This window comes from Molothrus aeneus, chromosome 6 (genome assembly GCF_037042795.1).
Source record: "Molothrus aeneus isolate 106 chromosome 6, BPBGC_Maene_1.0, whole genome shotgun sequence".
Classification (NCBI taxonomy): domain Eukaryota; kingdom Metazoa; phylum Chordata; class Aves; order Passeriformes; family Icteridae; genus Molothrus; species Molothrus aeneus.
The window spans coordinates 3761923-3781735 of NC_089651.1; the positions used below are offsets into that span (position 1 = coordinate 3761923).

The 19813-nt window shown below is 39.8% G+C and overlaps 1 protein-coding gene across 3 annotated transcripts in view; it reads right to left on the reverse strand.

Moving 5' to 3' along the window:
* Positions 1 to 6459: 6459 nt before the first annotated feature.
* The window catches only part of SYT9 (synaptotagmin 9), a 69218-nt gene continuing 55864 nt past the window's right edge, over positions 6460 to 19813 (reverse strand). The window contains exons 4-8 of one of the 3 annotated variants that reach the window (XM_066551178.1): positions 14960 to 15080; positions 13744 to 13915; positions 13033 to 13162; positions 12300 to 12456; positions 6460 to 11306 (exon numbers count right to left, since the gene is read on the reverse strand). In XM_066551178.1, the coding sequence (XP_066407275.1) occupies positions 12349 to 12456; positions 13033 to 13162; positions 13744 to 13915; positions 14960 to 15080 (531 nt within the window). In that variant the 3' untranslated portion in view covers positions 6460 to 11306; positions 12300 to 12348. Of the gene's footprint in view, positions 11307 to 12299; positions 12457 to 13032; positions 13163 to 13743; positions 13916 to 14959; positions 15081 to 19813 lie in introns of those variants that run through there. The other 2 variants (XM_066551179.1, XM_066551180.1) reach the window with 2 other exon arrangements.

Here is a 19813-nt window from a genome sequence, read left to right on the forward strand (position 1 = left end):
GTGTCTGATGTGTTTGTCTGCTTGCAGGGAAAAACCAAAAATATTGGAAGTCAAAATTGGGATGTCTGGGCAAAATTCTGGAGCAAAAAGGCTGTGCTGCCAGACTGAAGTTGTGATGGCAGGTGCAGATTGGTACCCAGAAAATAGGTTTGGGATCAATTAGCTTTTGTCCCATGTACCTGTAGTGGCTAAGCCAGAATTGATTTTACCCCTCAATTAACAACTTGGTGATTGTATAGCCCTCCATGAAGAAAAGAGATAAAAGGCCCTGCTTGGAGCTCCACTCTCCATAGAGGCATTATGCTTTCCTTTAGTTATTCAATAAACATGGTAATTTTTCACTTGGAAACGAATTTTTTGTAGGTTCAGGAATTTGGGAATCTGTGCAATTCCATTTATGAGCAGGATTAAATGGTAATGATTTAATTGATGGTTGAGCATGCAGACAAACCATGCATAAAAGATCTTTTCAATAATTATATCTTTTCATGGAGCAACAGGCTTTTGTAATTTAGGTTCCAGGCAGTAATTACAAACCAGATGCTATTTTAGGCACAGTCTGCAGCACACCCTTGGTACTTACTAGGAAATTCAAAACAAACACAAAACCACTGCTGGAACATTTGAGGCAGAAAGGTGAATTAAACAGAGGTAATGTGGAGTCACACATGAATTGCTATGAGAATATTATATGTATTATTATGATAAACTCTAGCTGGGGTCACTGTCATAGAGCTGGTTTGGGTGGAATAAATTTTTTTAAATGTTTTGCATTAAATTTTCTGTGTCAAAAAGTTCAGGTTTTGTTTGCAGGCATTGGATGTGGAAAAGAAGGGATGAATTGTTTCCTGACTGGGAGGTTTAACCCTGGTGGGAGCTCAGGCACCCAGAGGAACTGCTCCCTGCATCTGCCACCACCTTGCCATGCAATCAGAGCACACAGATTAAAACTGAGGCTGGTTAGCAAACTGGGAAAGCCATTCATGTAACAGGGTGTGAGGGGAGTTGGGTAAGAGAAATAATGCAGTTTTGGAACAAGATAATGCTCTGAGAAACATGAGGTGTTTTACTTCTGTGAGGAGCCAGAAATTGTCAGCACTGAATAAAGGGTGTTTTGCACACTGAAGTGCTGCTGACTCCTCTTAAACCCTGAAATGTGGAGTTTACTCAGGCACCCAAAACCATGATTTACAGATTTCATTTTGGTGTTTTTTTGGTTTTTTTTTTTTTTGCTTTGTAACAAGTAATTACCCTGCTTGAAACTGTTCACAGCAGGTGCCAAAAAGGAAAGGAAATTAATACATAGCTGTAAGTGCAAATCTCCTTTCTTTAGACATCCTTTCTCTTAAGGACAGCAGCATTAGAGTTTGCTGTGCCTTTGGTTTAAATAAAAATTCCAGAAGATATTTCTCATTTAATTGTTGTCATTTGGACAGCTGGATAGTTGTGTCTGTTCCCCTGAATCCTCTGATAGCTCCTTTTATAAACACAGCTCTCTCACTTGTCTGTTTGCTCTCTGTGTGGCTGAACATTACATTAGACAGGTGTCAGAATGTTCTGACATCTCAGGCTGTGTTATGGCCTCAAACATTTTATTGAGATACTTATTCAAACACCTGAAGACATTAGACATCCTAAATGTTTGATGTCTTTAGGAACAGACATGAGTAGCTATTGATTTTGTGATTTGCTGTCACCTTGGATTTTGCAGCATTCATCAAAAGTGTTTCAGGCCTGGCCATTACTATTAACTCATTAAATTGAAAACTGGCAACTTAATTCCATCATGTCCTCACATCCTGCAGCAGTCCTGATGTCCCTACAATTTTGGACCATTATCTGAAGAGCGAATCCACACCTTTGTGATGAAGATGTTATTGCTGTGAGGTGAGTGGCAGATGAAATGTGAATAAAGGTTGAAGCAGCTCATTACCAGCCTTGTCTGCTGGACCTGGGCTCACTGGGAGAACTCACATGTGAGGAATGAGAACACCTGAACCCATCTGTCCAGTAAAAATCACTGAGGGAAAGATTTTGAGGATAGGAGGAGGTAAAACAGCAGATATCAGAAGTAAAAACTCCCCAAAATAACAATAACAATAGCAATAGCAATAACAATAGCAATAACAATAACAACAAAAATAAATAAATAAATAAATAAATAATAATAATAATAATAATAATAATAATAATAATAATAATAATAATAATAATAATAATAATAATAATAATAATAATAATAATAACTGCAGTTGACAGTTAAAATGAAAATCTGTCAGGCATATATCTAGATACCACTTGGAAGTTATTTCTACTGGCAGTGGAATTTCCAAGGCAAGTGGTCTCAGATCTTCTGAAAAGCTGCAGAACCTTTGGAGGTTCAGCTGAAATTTGCTGCTCTGCCTTGGCAGGGCAAGGGCAGAAAAGGGAGCGAGTGGGGCAGAGTGGAACTCCAGCTCTCAGGCAGATTGGAGGAAATGGAAAAGCAATTCAACAGAGCCCCACACCCAATCATAAAGATGCTCCTGATAAAAGGAAGGATTTTTTTTTTTTTTGAGTAATCTCAACCTATTATTTGGAACAATAAATTTTTTATTTAAGATGGATTTATAGTGAGAGTAGGAGGAAGTAACTTCCTGTCCTTCCTCATCAAGGGATGATACAGCTCCAATGTCACATTGGAAATTGCTTGTTCTGTTTCAATCCACTTTAACTTTTCAAGTAGTTTAAGTAGTGTAGAAAGGGAAGGAGTCTTGAGGCATTTACAAACAATTGGGCAAAGATGCAAGAAATGAATTAATTTGGGGAAATCTGACAGAAAGCCTTAGCTCCTGATAAGAATAGTAAAACTTATTTTATTTATTGTCCAAAATTGTATTTCTAATTGATTCAGGGCCAGGCTTAGAAAAGATGTTCTGAGAACTTACTGTTCTTTTCCTGAAATGTGGTCTATATTAAACCCATTTGAACTGAAAAGAAAATGCCAGCATGTTTGGAGAGCCGAGGTTTTGAAGTGAGGGAATACCAATATCAAAGTTGTCTTCTGGCAGATGGAAGAGCTATTTCCACTGGAACAGCAAATATTTGGACTTGAGTTTCACTAAAATACAAAAACTGATTGATGATTTCAGATCTTTTTCTAAGCTATGTGATTATTCTTCAGATGTTATCCAGGTTTTTTTTTAGTAATATTTTATGTTTGGAATGATATATTTTTTTTTTTTTAGGAAGACAGAAGTTATGGAAAAGGGTCCAAACTGTTACATTTTGAAAAGATGGTTATTAAAACTATATTCCATTTTTGGGATGGAATGGCTACCTAATGTAGCTGAACTCTATTTAATATATTGCTTTAAAACTGCTTTTGTGTCAGTTACCAGGATATAAATGATAGGATTACAGTGACAGTCTTGAAACAGAATTTTGCCTGCTAAATTGAAAATTACAAAATAAGGGTTCAGTATAGAATTTGTTGTTGTTATTATTAAGAATGGTTACTCCAACAAAAGTATTTTTATTGACAGTTTTATCTTTGGGTGAGGATCTAACACTAGTTAGCTTACTGACATTTCTGACACTTCTAAATGATTCTTTAATATCAGACAGCTTTAGTCAAGCTCTTTGCACCAGGCTGTTCAGGCACTTCTGATGTCTTGGAACATTCACAGATTTTCCTACATGTGCTGGTATTGGAACACAAATTCACTGAAAGTTTTTTGGCAAGTTATGAAGTGGTTTAAAGCCATGACCTTTGGGATGGTGTGGTGGGCTAGCTTGAAGTGTGTAGTTAATATGGGAATGATAAATGCATAAGTGCCCCCAGGGAATTATGTGATTCTGTTTAAATGGCAATATAAGAACACCAATCAGGGAGAAACAAATATGTGCTGCTTACATGAGAAACCTCTGCTAGGACCCACTGTGACAAATTCCAGGTCGCAGATATCTTTTACGGAAAATCCTTTCCTTAGGATTTTTCCTCCTGAGAAGCTGAGAGGCCTCAGGAACAAAATGTAAAAAATGATTATCTGCTGCTGTGGAATGCAACAAGTAGATCTGTGATTGGCCCATATTGGTTTGTTTGTAATTAATGGCCAATCACAGTCAGCTAGCTCAGACTCTCTGTCTGAGACAGAAGCTTTTGTTATCATTCCTTTCTACTCTTAGCCAGCCTTCTGATGAAACCTTTTCTTCTATTCTCTTAGTATAGTTTTAATGTAATATATATCATAAAATAATAAAACAAACCTTCTGAAACATGGAGTCAACATTCTTGTCTCTTCCCTCATCCAAGAACCCCTGTGAACACCGTCACATTCCAGTGACAATATTGTCAGAGGAATTCATTCTCAGAACACGACACTGTGATTTCCTTCCCTGGAGAGGTTAATTTTGGAGTCCCTAGGTTTCCTGGCAGGATCCTGTCTTTAGAAGCAGAGCTTGCAGCCCTGCTCTGTGCCTCTGCTCCTTGCTGAGGCATTGATTTCTCTGTAGCAGCTCATGTCCCAGCCCTTGGGGGACATCCCTGTCACTTCAGGCACTCCTCGGGCTCTGCTGCGTCCTCAGCAGCCATTCCCCTTGCAGGCAGCCACAGCAGAGCTCCTCCCCTCATTTCCACCTCTCAGCTGATCAGCTGGGCAGGATTACAGGGTTTCTTGTGGGAATCCACAAAATCAGAGGGTTTTGGGAAAGCTGCAAAGGGCAGGCCTCAAAGACAGCAGAACTGTGATTAGAGCTAAGCAGCAGCCATGAGATTGGTCAGCAGAAAAATTATTTAAAAAGTAGAAAAGCAAGGACAAATAGAACAGAGGCCTGTGTATTAACACTGGTCTAGAATAACTCCCTAAGCTACAGAAAAGTTCATCTAGTGAACTTTTATTCACTAGATAGATAGTGATTCACACAGATATTAGGAAGTTTGAAGCTTAATAATGGAGCTCTGTGCATTGTGTTTTAGGGTTTACAAGCAGGTGTTGTATTCAAAATAAGCAAGCATTGTTTTAACCAAAGATATGTGTGCTTATAGTGGTTGGATAGAACTACTCTCAATGTGCTTTTGCTTTGTGTGATTGGTCAAAAAACTTATAAAGAAAGTTGTAACATTAAGTTCTTGGTCTGCTGCCTGGGATGTGAGCTGCTGGCATCTTCCCATTGTCATAATCATGTAATGAGACTGATGCTGGAAAATCAAACAGCTCAAGGCACGTTCCCAGCAGTCCTGTCCCGTTTGTGATTTGTACACAGGCCCTGGCCAGCAATAGTTTCTCAGGTTTAAGGCCATGTGGGATGCCTTGTATTGATCAGGCTTTTCCAGAGAAGATTCCCAAACTTTGGCTTGCAGGCATTAGCAGGCTGGTGCAACCACTGCCCCTTTTCATGTCTGTAGGCTACATATAAAGACTTAAAGGATGATTCTGCTGGAAAAGTGTCTCAGGAGGAGAAATGTGTGGGCCTGTTTTGACAGAGGAAGAGGCTTTTGCTTGCTTATTAACAAAGAAACAGAAACCAGTATTACTGAAAGGCATTAAAAACAATTTTGAAGTTCATACACCTCCTGTGCTGAGGTGTATTTTATAGTGATATATGGGACAGAGGGATAATTAACACTGCATTCACTGCCAAAATGCCTATGGATGTGTCCCTTGCCAATCACCCATCTCCCAGTACCCCAGCAGGAGTCTACCCAGGGCCTAAAGGTGTTCCCTCTATTAAGGACAGTACCAAGTTCAAAACTACAGGCCTGTTCTCATCTCTTTTCCATGCATCTGTGATATCAAATATTCCCAAGAAGAGAGCAGAATGAAAATAATTTCTTATTGGCATGGAATATTGTTTTGTGTCTTACACCACGTGTCAGCAGCCCTTTATTAATGTGGTGTGTGCAAGCAGGCCAGATCTGCCAAATGAGGAGAGACTGAACTTATCCCTAAAGACACAAAGAGGTTCTTAATTATAAGTCATGGACATGTAGGGCTCTTGCTGATGGATGTGTAAGTTCAGGTTTAAAAGAGAAGGAAAAAGGACAGGAGTGCTACCTTTTTGGGTGCAGTTTGTGTGGTCATACAAGATATATTTTTGCTCTTTTCCATTTGTTTCTGGGCTCTGCCAGGGAACCTCTCAGAATTTCCTGGAGCTACATGTCAGGTGTTGACAGGAGGACTCCTAATTTTGCCAGCATGCCATGCTAATTACTAATTTTGGTAATTTAGCGAAGCACTTCTGTAGCGTCTTGATTTTCTTCTTAATATGAAACACAGATGAGATTCACGACTGACATGTCAAATAATCTTTCTGCCATGATGACTGTGGACATGGGATGAAACACGAGGAGGTTTCAGTATCCAAACTGCTAAATTATGTGTGAGTGCTGTAAAATTAAAAGCTTTTTCTCTCTGGCCTCATGTACTTTATCAAAACATGTTATGTGTGGAGAAAAACTGAGCAAAAACATTTCCAGAATGTTTTCTGGCTTTCTGAATAATGAATTGAACTTTAATATTTATTAAATACAAAATAGTAATAAATTACAATTGCACAATTTCTTACAGTTTTTATTAAGATCAAAACTTATTTGTTCAGACTAGATTTATATAAATAAATCACAGTACATTTTTACTTGTGTTCAGAAGATTGTAATACATATTACAAAATTAAGAATTTCTTTGTCCCTCAAACCATCACTGCGAAAAGAATCATGCATTATTTCTACTAAACAAACAAAATGCCCACCTAATTGAGAGAGCCTCGATACAGGTATGGCCCTGCTCTCCAAAATTAGACATGAAACATAGAGATACTAGGACTACTTATTGAACAAGAAATAATAAAGTATAGTACAATGTTGATGTGCTACCAGAACCAAAAGGATACCAAAAAACAACACACCTCTCTTCACGCACCTTCGTGACGGGTATCGAGGATGGCAGCTGGCCAGCATGCAGTAAAACACCTCAGTTTTACAATGTCTACGTTTGAGCAGAAAGGAGGAGGAACTAAAGAGCCCAGACAAAACAAGGGAGCAAATGATGAGCCCAGATGTTTGCAGGTCCTCCCTTCACCTCCCCCTGTGTGCCCTGCGCTGCCTTCGCTCCGTGGGCGACGCCTTCCGCGATGGGCAGCGCCATCACTGCCCTCCAAGGAGATGGATGTGCTCCCAGGGAACCGCAGGGCCCTGGAGATGGATGTGCTCCCAGGGAACTGCAGGGCCCTGGAGAACTCCCAGCTGGGGTTCCTTGCCCAACCCACTGTGTAGGAAAAGAGCTGTGAACACAGCTCCTGGAGCTAGCCAGCCTTGGAATACAGCTGGCACCTGGCACACGCACTGCCAGGCTGTCACTTCAGGATGTCACCTTCAATCATGTTGCCACTAATTGCAGCAAGATCCAAGGTCACTGAGTCTGTCCTGCTGCCCTTTTCTGCAGCACAGGGGGCTTCTGTTAAATTCTACAGTGTTGTGGATTACTTTCACTATATGATTTTTTTTCCTTACTAGATAAGAGATCTGTTGTTTTCTCTCTTGATACTGAGATGCAATTGTTTGGCAATGCACTGTTCTAAGGGGAAAAAAGCATTTCATCAATGACACTTCAGATGGAGTCACCTGATCGGCTTTTTTCACTTCCTTCTGTTCAAACAAAATGTATTAACAACAAAGTCATTTCTGATGGATTTCTAGCTGGGTCAAACAGATTTTTCAACTGAATTTTCTGGTCCCTGTTTATTGTTTGTTACTTTTAAACCAAAAGAGTTTTCAGCTACTTTTTATTTCAGTTGCAGACACATTCACTCAGTGCTGGAAGGTTGCTAGGTGATAAGCATGTAAATCAATATATCTCTTTTGTCTCTGGCTTTGGGTGCTCATGTTAATATAGCTACATACCATGCTTGGTGTTTAAATCACATGAATGAAACCAAACTAAACCAAATCAAACCAAACCAAAGAATAAAAACAACCCAAAAGCCCCCTCAGCAACCATCCCCTCAAGCCAAGAAGGGTGGACTAGAATACACTCTTTTTTCATTCTTTTGCATTGTCCTTTGCTCTTATTTCATTTTGTATTGATCCAGGAGTTCCCCTATGAGCAATTGAATTGTACCTTTATGTAACAACTGTCTCACACATGCTGGTTTTGTGTTTTATGGATCTGCTGGCATGGAAAACTGAGCCATGCAACAGCTGGTAAGAACAGTTTTAACACTGGGCCTTTTATGCTACATATTGTTTTTCTGTTCTGGTATTCCCTGCTTCGCCAGATTGAGATGAATGTTTGCTTATCCACTGCCAGAGCTATTTGAAGGGAAAAGCAAAACAAAAGAAAGCAGCAATGCTTTTAATGTCTTGTGATTTCAGTGGAAGCAGATAAAGAGATATCTGAGCACTCAGCTGCAGAGGAGTTGTGCTGTGAGTGTTTTGTCACGGGAATATCAGGCCACTGTCCATGGTACTCGGCCTCACTGTCAGTAACTCTGAAGGTTTTCCCATTGCCACTCACTGCTTTTTCACAGAACAGCACCTGACACCGAGGCTTATTATGGAAAACTAGAGGTAACAATTTAATAGCAGGTTGTTAAAGAGCAAAATGGGATTAAAATCTTGCTGCAATGCATTTCTAAGCGATTCTCTTTTCTATTTTAGAGTTACGATACTTGTCACACAGTGTAATAATGCATTCACAGCAAATAAGAAAATAAATGAGGGTTTCAGCTTTGAAATCATTCTTGTGAGCGTACTGGCGATTACCACTGAGAATCACAGCTCAGAGAAGAAAGATTGAGCAGCACTGGGACCATAGCTTTCCCTGGGTTTCCAGTTGAGTTTGTAGCAGAATTATGTATCCTCTGGTCCTTCCAGGTGGTGGTATTATTGTAATACAGCCCAAAGAACAGCAGCAGTCTACTGGCCAACCAGAACCAGAACAGAAAAATATTTAGGGTCTAGGGAATATCACCGGTTGAGTTTAAAGGTGAAGAGTGAAGTATCCATATATAGAAAATCTCTATCACTCCATAGATGCACTACTATGATAAGGCAGGTATTTGTAAAAAGCACATAGTAATGCCATAGCCTGAGTAGCAGTTTGCAAGTCATGAGCAAAAATTAGGAGAATTCAATAAATGTAGGGGGTTTTCCTCATCTCTAAGCCTTTGAAGTCTGCTGGATTCCACTTTAAATGCTCACTGTGACAGAGAATTCTTCCCCTGTTTTAGTAGAACTCTGTTCAAAATAATTCTTTTGATGCATTAAATAAACTGAGCATCGTAATAAAATAGAAGAACTGCAACCCACTGGCAATTATAATAATACCACTTTTCAGCTGATGTCCCTTTGAGCTGCTGGGGACAAATCCTAGAAAGGCTCCTGCACTTTTCCATGGACACAAATTGAGCCTGCTGTGTAGGTGTTTTCCCCTTCCCAACAGTTTCCGTTGCTAATATTGCAGTGGGAAGCGTGCCTGCTCTGCATTCCAGGCAGAGATGCAATGTAGAATGATTTGTCCGGGAAATCAGAGAGCTCCACTCCAAGGCAGAGCTCCTCCTCCTTTGCTCAGGCCTATCTCCCCTCGGGGAAAAGAGCACAGGATTCTGCCCCAGGGGAGGCTGATGCATGGACAGAAATGCACATTGTCCTGTACCACTGGCCTCCTGATAAAAAGCTGAAAGTGAAGTCAAACAGTTTTGCCATGGCAACATTAGTTTCGTTCTTTTGGAAATGCCCTCCTGAAATTGTGCTTGGGCAGGTTTGGAAGTGCTGTTTAGTTTGCCAGGTATACCCTTGCCTGTGGTAGCTGTATTCTCCATGGCATGGCAAGAGATTTTTGAAAACCACTGTGCTTACAGGAACTCTGATTTATACTGCAGCATACATTTACAGCAGATCCAAGATCTCCTGCAAGTTCCAAGATATTCTTTACCCACAAGTAATTCTGATTTTGTGGAAGATCCTCACTGATAGGTTATAAAACTAATTTTTTAGACTTGAGGCCAAAATGTTAGATATTTCTTCAAATCTGTGCATGCATATTTGTGTCAGCAGAGTTGCAGGTCCAAAATGCTTGATGAACACTCATCACATAAAGATGTAAAGCAATGTGTGTGCACATAAACTTATGTGAACTCTATCTAATGACCAGGTCTCCCTCTCTGTAATTACACAGCAGACAGCTGTATTGTATAAAACATCCATACTTTGCATTTAAATCTTTTAAACAAAAAATTCCCATGTAAAGATCAAGTTCTCTGTAGAAGACACTGGAGGATGAGAGAACTCCATGCATGGCTAAATGAGTGGTGAAAAATTTATTCCAGGGTCTCCTGCTTTGGGGTACAAATTTCATTAAGTGACAAAATGCAGTGCTTTGATTAATTTTCTTTTAATGGTCAGGATTTGTCAGAATTTACAATATACCATCATGTAAAACAGCCCTGCTAACTCTACCACAAATAATAAAGGAAGTCTTCACAGGCACTATATATTTGGAACAGCATTTTCAGATGACATGGGGTGTGTGTGTATTTGTTTGTATGATCCAGCATTGCCACCTGGGACACTCTTCCAACAGTTTGCAGTGTTGTGGACACGACTCAGAAACGTTGACTGGAAAATCATCCACAAAGGTTGAGGACTAACAACCTCCATGTTATACAGATGGTTATCTCCTCTCTCAAAGACCATACTGTCATTACAAATACCATATGCATCTTGTTCTCACCCAGCAGAACTTTTTTTACAGTTTTTCAGATTTGAAGGATTTCTGCAAGGAACCATATTAATTTGTTTTCACATCAGGTGAAAGGAGGCACCAGCTGAGACTGAGGACACAACTTGTCATCAAAAAATAAGTATCTGATGGCAATCATTCTTGAAAAAAAAATACTTAGCTAATCGTTCACAAAACTGCACCTTTTTTGCGAGTACAAGGACAATATTTGTTGCTGCTTCCCATATTTGTTGGTTTACATTGCTATCATTTTTGCTTGTAAACCTGGGTTATTCTACTGAACAGAAATGATGACTCCAATTCGGGTAATGCTTACGACCATACAAATAATCTATCAGTAGCAGTAGTGTCAGATGGAGAATTAATGCTACAAGTGGATAACATCACGCTATTTGAAACCAATAGCTCTTCACACAGTAGAAGACTGAGGGTCCTATTCAGCAAATATTCAGGGTCCTATGGCTGTGGCCACAGAGGTTCCAGAAGCTCTCGCTGAGTCTAATCCTGATTCAGGAACCAAAATGATATGCTGTGTATATATTTCTCTGCACAGCCTGGATGTGCTGGACACCCTCCCCCACTTGATTCCTGGGAAGGAAAAAAATATTTCTCTGTTTAGCTTTCAGTGACATGAAAAGCAATCCACAGCAATGAAATCTAAAGAAGTTAGCCAGGCATGTATGAAAAGAACAGGATGCCTGTGAAAAGGGAAGAGCTGTCAAAACCTAATTGTGGGCTCTGGCTGCAATGAAATTTATCAAAGAGGGAAGACAGGTTGGATATAAGGATGTAGACAACTTCTGCTAAGAGACACTTGTGCTCTGGGCGACAGTAACCCTTACACCACACCTCGTGTGCTGTGTCAGGACATTCCTGCCAACACTTGGCTGCAGCAGAGAGCCCCCAAATGCCCAGGTCAGCATTTCAAGCGTGGCACTTCAGCCAGCATCTACCCTGTCACTGGGGGCACAAACAGCTGGGCAGAGCTGCCCCACTGCTGGCAGCAGCTGTGGTGAGAAGGCATGGAGCCTTCCTCCTGCCACACAGCCCGTGGGCACTCCCTGCTCAGCCTGTGCTGCTGTGGCACCAGGAAACACAATTCCTTATGGACACAGGACAAGACTGTGGGATTCTTCCCAGTTTGCAGCATCTTCATAATGCCTGACAATCTTTTCTGGAATTGCCTATGGCCAGCGCTCAGAACCAAGCAGGGAAATCTTCAGTGGCACTGCGGTAACACAGCTGCACTCTGGTGCAGGAAGTAAGTTCAGAGGCACTGTGAACTGCCTGTCTCCAAGTAATAGTGCCCACAGCATCATTCCTGGCTTCATATGGGCATGTGCTCTTTCCTGTCTTTTAACATTGAGGATAGCTCTGGGGCTGTTCATAAACAAGATACTTCCCTTTGACTGGGAGCACTGCCTGACTCAGCCAGTGAGAGCAACAATGGGAGCAAGTCATGGTAACTTTAGGAAGCAATTTAGTTCGATCTTTGATGAATTTCTGTGTCTCATGAATCAGGATTAGTGTTCCCTGTATTGGGGAGAGGATTAGACAGAGGGATTAAAAGGACATCTTTACCCCACTGGACTCTGTGGAATAGCCCCTGAGGATATGGCTAAGAAAGAGTTCAACAGGAATGCCAAATTTCTGCTGAATAGGTTAAAAGGGTGAGGAAGCCTCTTCGGCAGCCATCCAAGCGCAGAAGACCTGCATAACATTCCTGCTGAATAGGGCCCTAAAGACAAAAAACAAAACAAAACAAAACAAAAAAAAAGCCATAGGAACCTTGAAAAGCTTTTCTGATTGTGTCGCTTCTCATGAACGCCTCAGATCTCCAAAGACACTTAAACATATTTTTGTCACTGCAGTTAGGCATCCTTTGAGATGTGCTAGTGCCATGGATGATATATTGTTACAAGAAAAGAAGTCAAATTAGGTTGTTGTATATAAAAACAATAAGTCTTGATTGTTCTGTAAACATGGTCCATTTCTTTATATCAATTAACGGTGAAAGTTACCCAAGATCTTATTTCAAAAGCAAAACCAAACCCTCAATCGAGTGTATAATGTTTGGTGTTTTCATGTCTGTATATTACAGACAACTGTTACCTTCTGTCTCCCTAAAATTGAAAGGAGCAGACTTAACCTCTGTGTCACATTTCAGCTTTAAAACGTTTCTAAACCCTTTTCTAGGATTCACCTCATGCACGCGGATCTTGGGTTTGCTCATAAAATTTTATCCAACTTCTAAAGCCGTGTGGGAGAACATTTCTGATCACAGCAAGGGGGAAGCAATAAATCAGAGCCTTACCTCCACAAGAGGATGCCAGTGAGCGATGGGCTTCCGAGGGTACGAGAGCATTTCGTTCCAGTGGTCGCGACCTAGACTCTCTGCATCGTTGCCTACTTGACAAACTCCAATGACCTCATTGTGACCTACACTGTGAAAATGGTCCATAATATTTTTTTCTTAAAATTTTACCTTTGGAACCACACCAGTTGCATATTTCATTCAGAAACGTTAACCGTGGGGTTTTTAGGATTAATTATTGCCCAGAGAACACAAAGCACTAGGAAATATGTAGACTTGCTCTTTGCGTTTCCCATTGCTCAGAACAATTTGATATTTCCCCCCTTGTAGCACACAGAAGGTTCTTTGCCTGTGTTCTGTAATTAGCTGCAAAGACAAACAGGCTCTAAGACACAACTTTATAAATGGAGTGTGTGTACGTAAAGGCTTAGCAAAACGTATAAATTGAACATCAGTGCTTAAATGCCCAGTTACCTCCGTTCTGCTAAACACATCTGCAGCTTACTGATGTCAGTTATGGAAGCAAATCTATACTTTAAAATTTAGTAAGGAAGTTCTGCCTGGAAAAACAAAAAAACTGGAGATTTCTACTGAGCTCAACCTGACAATAATTCCCCGCTTATAGGGAAAAAAATAATAACTTTCTTTCTGGGTGCAAATCCAGCGTGCAAGACTCTATCAGCCAATATTTGACAGCTACAGGCATCTCACCGGTCATAATCCATAACAGCTATCGACAAGTTAATTTGGTCAATGTTTTCTGGAGGGACGTCAAAGACTATGGCTTCATTGTAAACGGGATTGAGGGTGTTCCTCTTGGTGGAAGTTTTCCTTTTCTTTAGCCGCCTTCCTTCACACATTAAAGAAACCTTCACGTAGGGATCTGTGTGGGTCATAAGAACAATGTTGATTTTTTGACAAATGCAAATGGAGAAGTGAAGGGAGACTTCTTGTGTGCCCATACCTGCTTGCAGGATTAATCTCCTGGACCTGACTGGAATTGGAGCTTCTCTGTCACCATAGAATGCACGGGAGGCAGTGCAGCTTTGAAAGCTTTACCTGGTTGACTGCTCATAATGAACTTTTTAGGTTCAAGAAGCTCCTTGTTGTGTACCAACTTCTCAAAGGGTATTAAAATATCCACTGAAGCATGTTATACATGACTATTTTATACAACAGCCTGTGTATCAGCCTATTTATAGCAGCCTAATTACTTGTTAGATTTGTAGGACAGACAGAAGATGACAATGTTTTTCACAATGGGATTTACTGATGTATGGTTAAATACAATTCAAAGTGCAACAATTAGTGACTTACATTTCTCAAGAGAATTATAATTATTTTTAAACTCTTGAATGTAGCAAAAAAAGAAAGTTATTTCTTTGTAGCTCCTTTCTGAGCTCTACAACTCCCTGCTAGTATTTAAAAGAAATCTATGAAATCTTATTGATGTTTTTACTTTTTATTGTGGGCTTTGGAAAGGGTTGCTGAAAGGATTCTGGGATGATCACCACTTTATCCATATGCCAGCAACAGCAGAACTGGCTCAGTGGCTCCTGGGGACTGTCAGAGAGGGCCAGTCTGCCTCTGTGTCATAGCTGTAACAGTCTTCTGCACAAACAAATTCCCAGTGTTGGGGATGCATTTTGGCCAGCTTTGTGTAAAATTTGTTTTACTCTGAATTACAGTGGGATTGGAAATTATAATCTGGCACTCTTTCTGACAGAGCAACTTGTTTTAAACTGTTGCTTGGATCTAAGCAAACTTAAATGTCTTATTTATTTCTCATCAACTCCTGTACTCAAGTAGAGCTCACAGTAAAACCGCCCCCCTCTCAAAGACCATTCTTGGATTGACAATGTTGAATTCTGTATCTTGGGAGGGAAGTGGGACAGGAATCCACACTGAGCATTAAATTCATTCCTACCTGATGCTCCTGTGATATCCATTGCCTTTAGATTTCTTGCCTTTATTATTGTAATAGTTAGTCTACCAGCTGTTGGAAGGTAGCAGAGCGAAAACATAAGGTCACCAAGATCCACGTTATCCTGTTCCGAGAAAAGAAAGATAATGTGAAGCAATAATAACAATTTTTCTACTCCTAGCAGGATTTAAAGATAAAAATACACCTTTGGGGATCTGCAGTAAAAGCTGAATTCTCATTCTGAAACATATCTGAAAAAAACAGCCATCCATGTGCATACAAAATTCAAGTCACTCTGTTGCTAGACCACCAAAGTTCTCCAGGGTAAATGAGGTTATAGTTTCTAGCACTCAGTCCTTAGAAATGACATACATTTAAATGATGAGGTACCCTGTGAGGGACTGGAAAACCTTTGTTCTATTTTATGTATTTTAGTGATTTGCCTCTTTCACTGACAAGCAGCCACAAATGTCTGTGCCTTTCTCTCTGGTCTGCAGGAGGAAACCCACAGAGACAGTCACAGAAAAAAAAAAAAAACATGGTCTGGGCAGGACAAAGCTTTTTCCAACTCTTAAGTTTGCATGAACTCTGGTGTGACAGATCTGAAGGGTCTATGGCAATGGGACAGTCTCCACCAGAAGAAGAGTAAGGGTTATTATTAATTGTTGATCATAATAATTTCAATAACAACAAAGACAACATCCTGTGCCTCACACAGACAAGCTCCCTTAAGTAGATTTATCCATCTGTTTCATTGATAGAATAATTTGCAACCCTTTCCTGTGTTGATGGCATCAGGGATTCCAGAAAAGTACTAGAAAATCTCCAAACCCTGTTTGCAGTTACAAAGCATCACTATTTTTTCAAAGAGGGAAATCCAGCTCTTTCATTAAAAAAATATCAAAAGAAGGATTGCATTAAATGATTTCTTTGATTTGATTTGCATTTTTTTTGACTGAGCAGTGAATTCACACTTTCACAGATCTGCTTCCTGTAACTTAGTATTTCATTCTTGACTGAAAAATTAAAAAAAAAAAAAAATTACCTGATTCTTGAAATTAGCAATTTCAAGGCCACATTCCAGGTTTTCTAGGGAAGAGAAATGCAGCTGTTGGGTGTGTTTATCTTGCTTACTTAGCTTTGTGCAATAGCTTCTCATCTTTCCCAAGCTGGTTCCTTCTCTGTCAGTCACCAAAAGCTGAAGGGTGGTGGGTGACATAGAAGGAAATAAAAATACCTGGAAGGAGCCCCTAGCACAGGTTTGTGTCTGAGGCAGCTGCTGCCCAGAGCCTGTGCAATCACTTTGTGTCACTCCAGGAGTTAGCAGGGGACATAAGCAGGACAGAAAGCATTGCTGGCACACAGCTGTAAAAAAATGTGTCAGAAGGGAATCCTGCTCAGTGTCCAACCCCTTGCTCAAGAGAGGCACCTTTGCTGTAGCTCACAGCTTAGAAAAAACCCAAAGGTTTTTTCTAAGAAAGAAAAAACCCAAGAGGTACAGTCGCTCAAATGTGAGTCCTTTCCTTGTGCTGTTATTTAAGAGATGTAGTCAAAGAAGGAAAAGGCTGATATTATGGGCCATTTGTCAGGAATAACCAGCTTTTAACCTTATCACCTTTTCCATTTTGAAGATCAGTGTTTCAGGGTGGCTGAAAAGTTAATAAAGTCTGGGACAATATCGAAGTGGTTGCTATGACTCAGGCTGTTTAGTGCCTCTTGATAGCTCCCACTTGGAAGCAAACCTGCTGCAACAAATTGTGCCACAGACTCACTTAGTGGGAGGATCAAAGCTGCTTGGGATGCTGTGAGAAGTCCTACAGGTTAAAGAGGTGTCAGCACATCCAGCAGAAATTTCTCTTGGCTAACACCTGCCCTTATCATTACAGGAAAATAACTGACCTCTGAGGTTTTCCCAGTGATCAGCTGGAGCTTTATACCTATAACCAGGGAAAGAGGAAGCAAAGTTTTCATTTGTCCTTCCCAGTGTGAGAGCAACTTCCAACATGGAAATATAATTCCCCAGCTCTGAGGGGCTGAGACTTGTAACTGTGAAATTCTCTCTTGTGCTGCACCTCTGAGGGACCAGAATTTCAAAAGCCATTTAAAGATATTATTGACTGAAGCCATCTTTTGGGAATTTGCCACTCTTGCAAATATTGATAGGTTGTTTTTCCTGAATTGGTCACTGCCCTTTATAGTGTTGTTGAATCAGTCAGGTTTTCCCTGACCACAGAGGACCCCATCAGGCATCTGTTGTTTTAACTGCGTATTTTGGCATACTTCAATATTGTCAGCTGTGGCATACTTATATGCATAAATATGGACAGTTACTGATTGGGGATTTTACATAGCTTTTTTGTAATTCATTTTGTAGCACTTTGCAGTTCATCTTTATCGGATAGGGGTAGGTTTGACTTCAAATGTTTCAGAATGCACTGACATAGTGTTTTGGATTTTATGTAATCATGGAGGTACTTCATTAAACAACTGACCTATGCACCACTGAAATATATATATTTTATATCTGTATTGCAGAATATCCTTCTTACATATTTTGTACTATATTAAGTTAGACACTCAGTTCATTATTACTTGATGCAGATATGTTTTGTGTGTCTGAATACAAAATTCAGAGCCATACTCCATATTCAACTCCAGTGCTCCACATGGTGACTAGGAATTCATTCTGTGAGTACTGTAAATTTACTGCCACTACCAAATACAGAAGTTTCCACTCCAGACTTGATCATCCTGAATGAACACTTAAAAAAATTTTATCCATTTTTTATCAAGAAGTTTATAGGTAAATGAATTATACAATTGTTTTAGGAATTGAATTCAGATGCCAAGAAAAATCAGAGAATCATAGAATGTCCTGATTTGGAAGGGACCCACAGAGTCCCATTCCCATCCCTGCACAGAACAACCTGAAGAGTCAAACCCTGCATATATAAGTGCACAAATGAACTGCACAAATGAACTGCTTAGGAAAAGAATGGATCACATGGGTTGAATGCAGTATTAGGAATTAGGCCATAATATACTTACCCATAAGCTTTGCCTTACAACTGAAAAATAGTTGTCACCTGCATGGTGATGGGATTTTTTAGCAAATGCTGTGATATTAATATATAAAATATAAAATATAAAATATAAAATATAAAATATAAAATATAAAATATAAAATATAAAATATAAAATATAAAATATAATATAATATAATATAATATAATATAATATAATATAATATAATATAATATAATATAATATAATATAATATAATATATGTGTGAGATATATATAATATAATATAATATATGTGTGATATATATATATAATATAATAGTACTTTATTAATACTTTGTGAAAAACTGCACTGGACATTATATGGGAAAAAACCAGAGTTATACTGGAAACAGAGCCTGTGATTTCTTTAGTCTTTTCCAGTTGTAGAAGTTGCAGTTGTTGCAGCAATAGGTCACAGATGATTGTGAGATGGTCTGTTCACAAGACAGTGCCTGGGAATGTGACTGAAGGGCAGCCTGCAGGCAGCAGCAGGGAAGAGACACCTTTTGCCATGTAAATCCTTCTCTCAGTTAAAAAAGAGGCCCTATCTTCTCATACTTTCATTTTAAATTGTAGGGAATTAATGACTACTCCATCATACTGGCTAATTGTAAAGGTTTTCTAAAGTTTGGAAAGGATTTTTTTAACAGAGAGAGCCCTGCCCCTTGCCCTGGCTATTCCTCCCTGTCTTGCCCCTATTTTCCCTAATCAAAGGGCAACATTGAAAATTGTTACAAACAATGGGTCCTCAAGGTTCAGTTAGAAAGGTTTAATGAGGGAACGTTCTTCAGAGAGCCCCACAAACTTTTGACTGCCCCCTGTGGTGGTGAAAAGGCCTAAAAACAGAATCCTGACTCCAGCCGACATGAGAAAGCTGACAGCTCTTCCTTAGCATTATCTCTGGCTGATTGATGTATTATTTGTTCTTTGGCTTCTTTATTTACTATTTGTCTTTCTAATGCATTTTGCAATCGCTCTACAAACTTCAAATATGGCTCTGTAGCACCCTGGTTCATGGCTGTGTAGCTTTGAGCTGCTGTGGACACGTCAGCCACTTTTAATTTTGCCTTAAATCCCAGATCTTTGGGCTGCTGCTTCACTGCCACAGCCCCCCAGAACCTGCAGGTGTGTGTTCATCTCCCTGGGGGGATGGAGGCACCATACTCTGTCACAGGCATGACCCTCACATCCAGCAAAAACAGGTCTTTCCTGCAAATGCAGCTTTCTAACAGAACCAAAGCCAACGTGTCAGACTACAGAGAGGATTAGTGCACATCTTCACAAGTTTAGAATCACTGAGCTACACAGCTTAAGCCACGGATTGTCACTAAAGGTGTGCTGTATTAGCAAGAAATCACTTTGAGGAACAGAATTAACAAGGATAGAGGGCAGGATCTTCTGCAAGGATTAGCTCCTGTTTGAATTGAGTGCTTAGGCATTACTGTGTACGCTCCACAAAACGTGGCACTGCAGGCATTGCACTGCCAGAGGCATTTTGGAATTCCTGCTTAGGAGAGGATTTCATAAATAGTGTAGGTTATCAAGTCATGCATGTTGTACTTTCCAAATTTGTGCCTAATCTCATTCAGTGTGGTCGAAATACCATACTGGGCATATTACAGTGCAGCTGTGACAGCCCTAATATAACCAGACCTAAAGGCTTGTCAACTCAAAAGAAAATAATCAGAAGATAATTAAATAATTAAATTGAAATGCTAATTTACTTATATGTACGTGCTCTATATTATTTTTCTTTTGGTCCCATTCAGCAGGAAGCATAACTAAATAAAT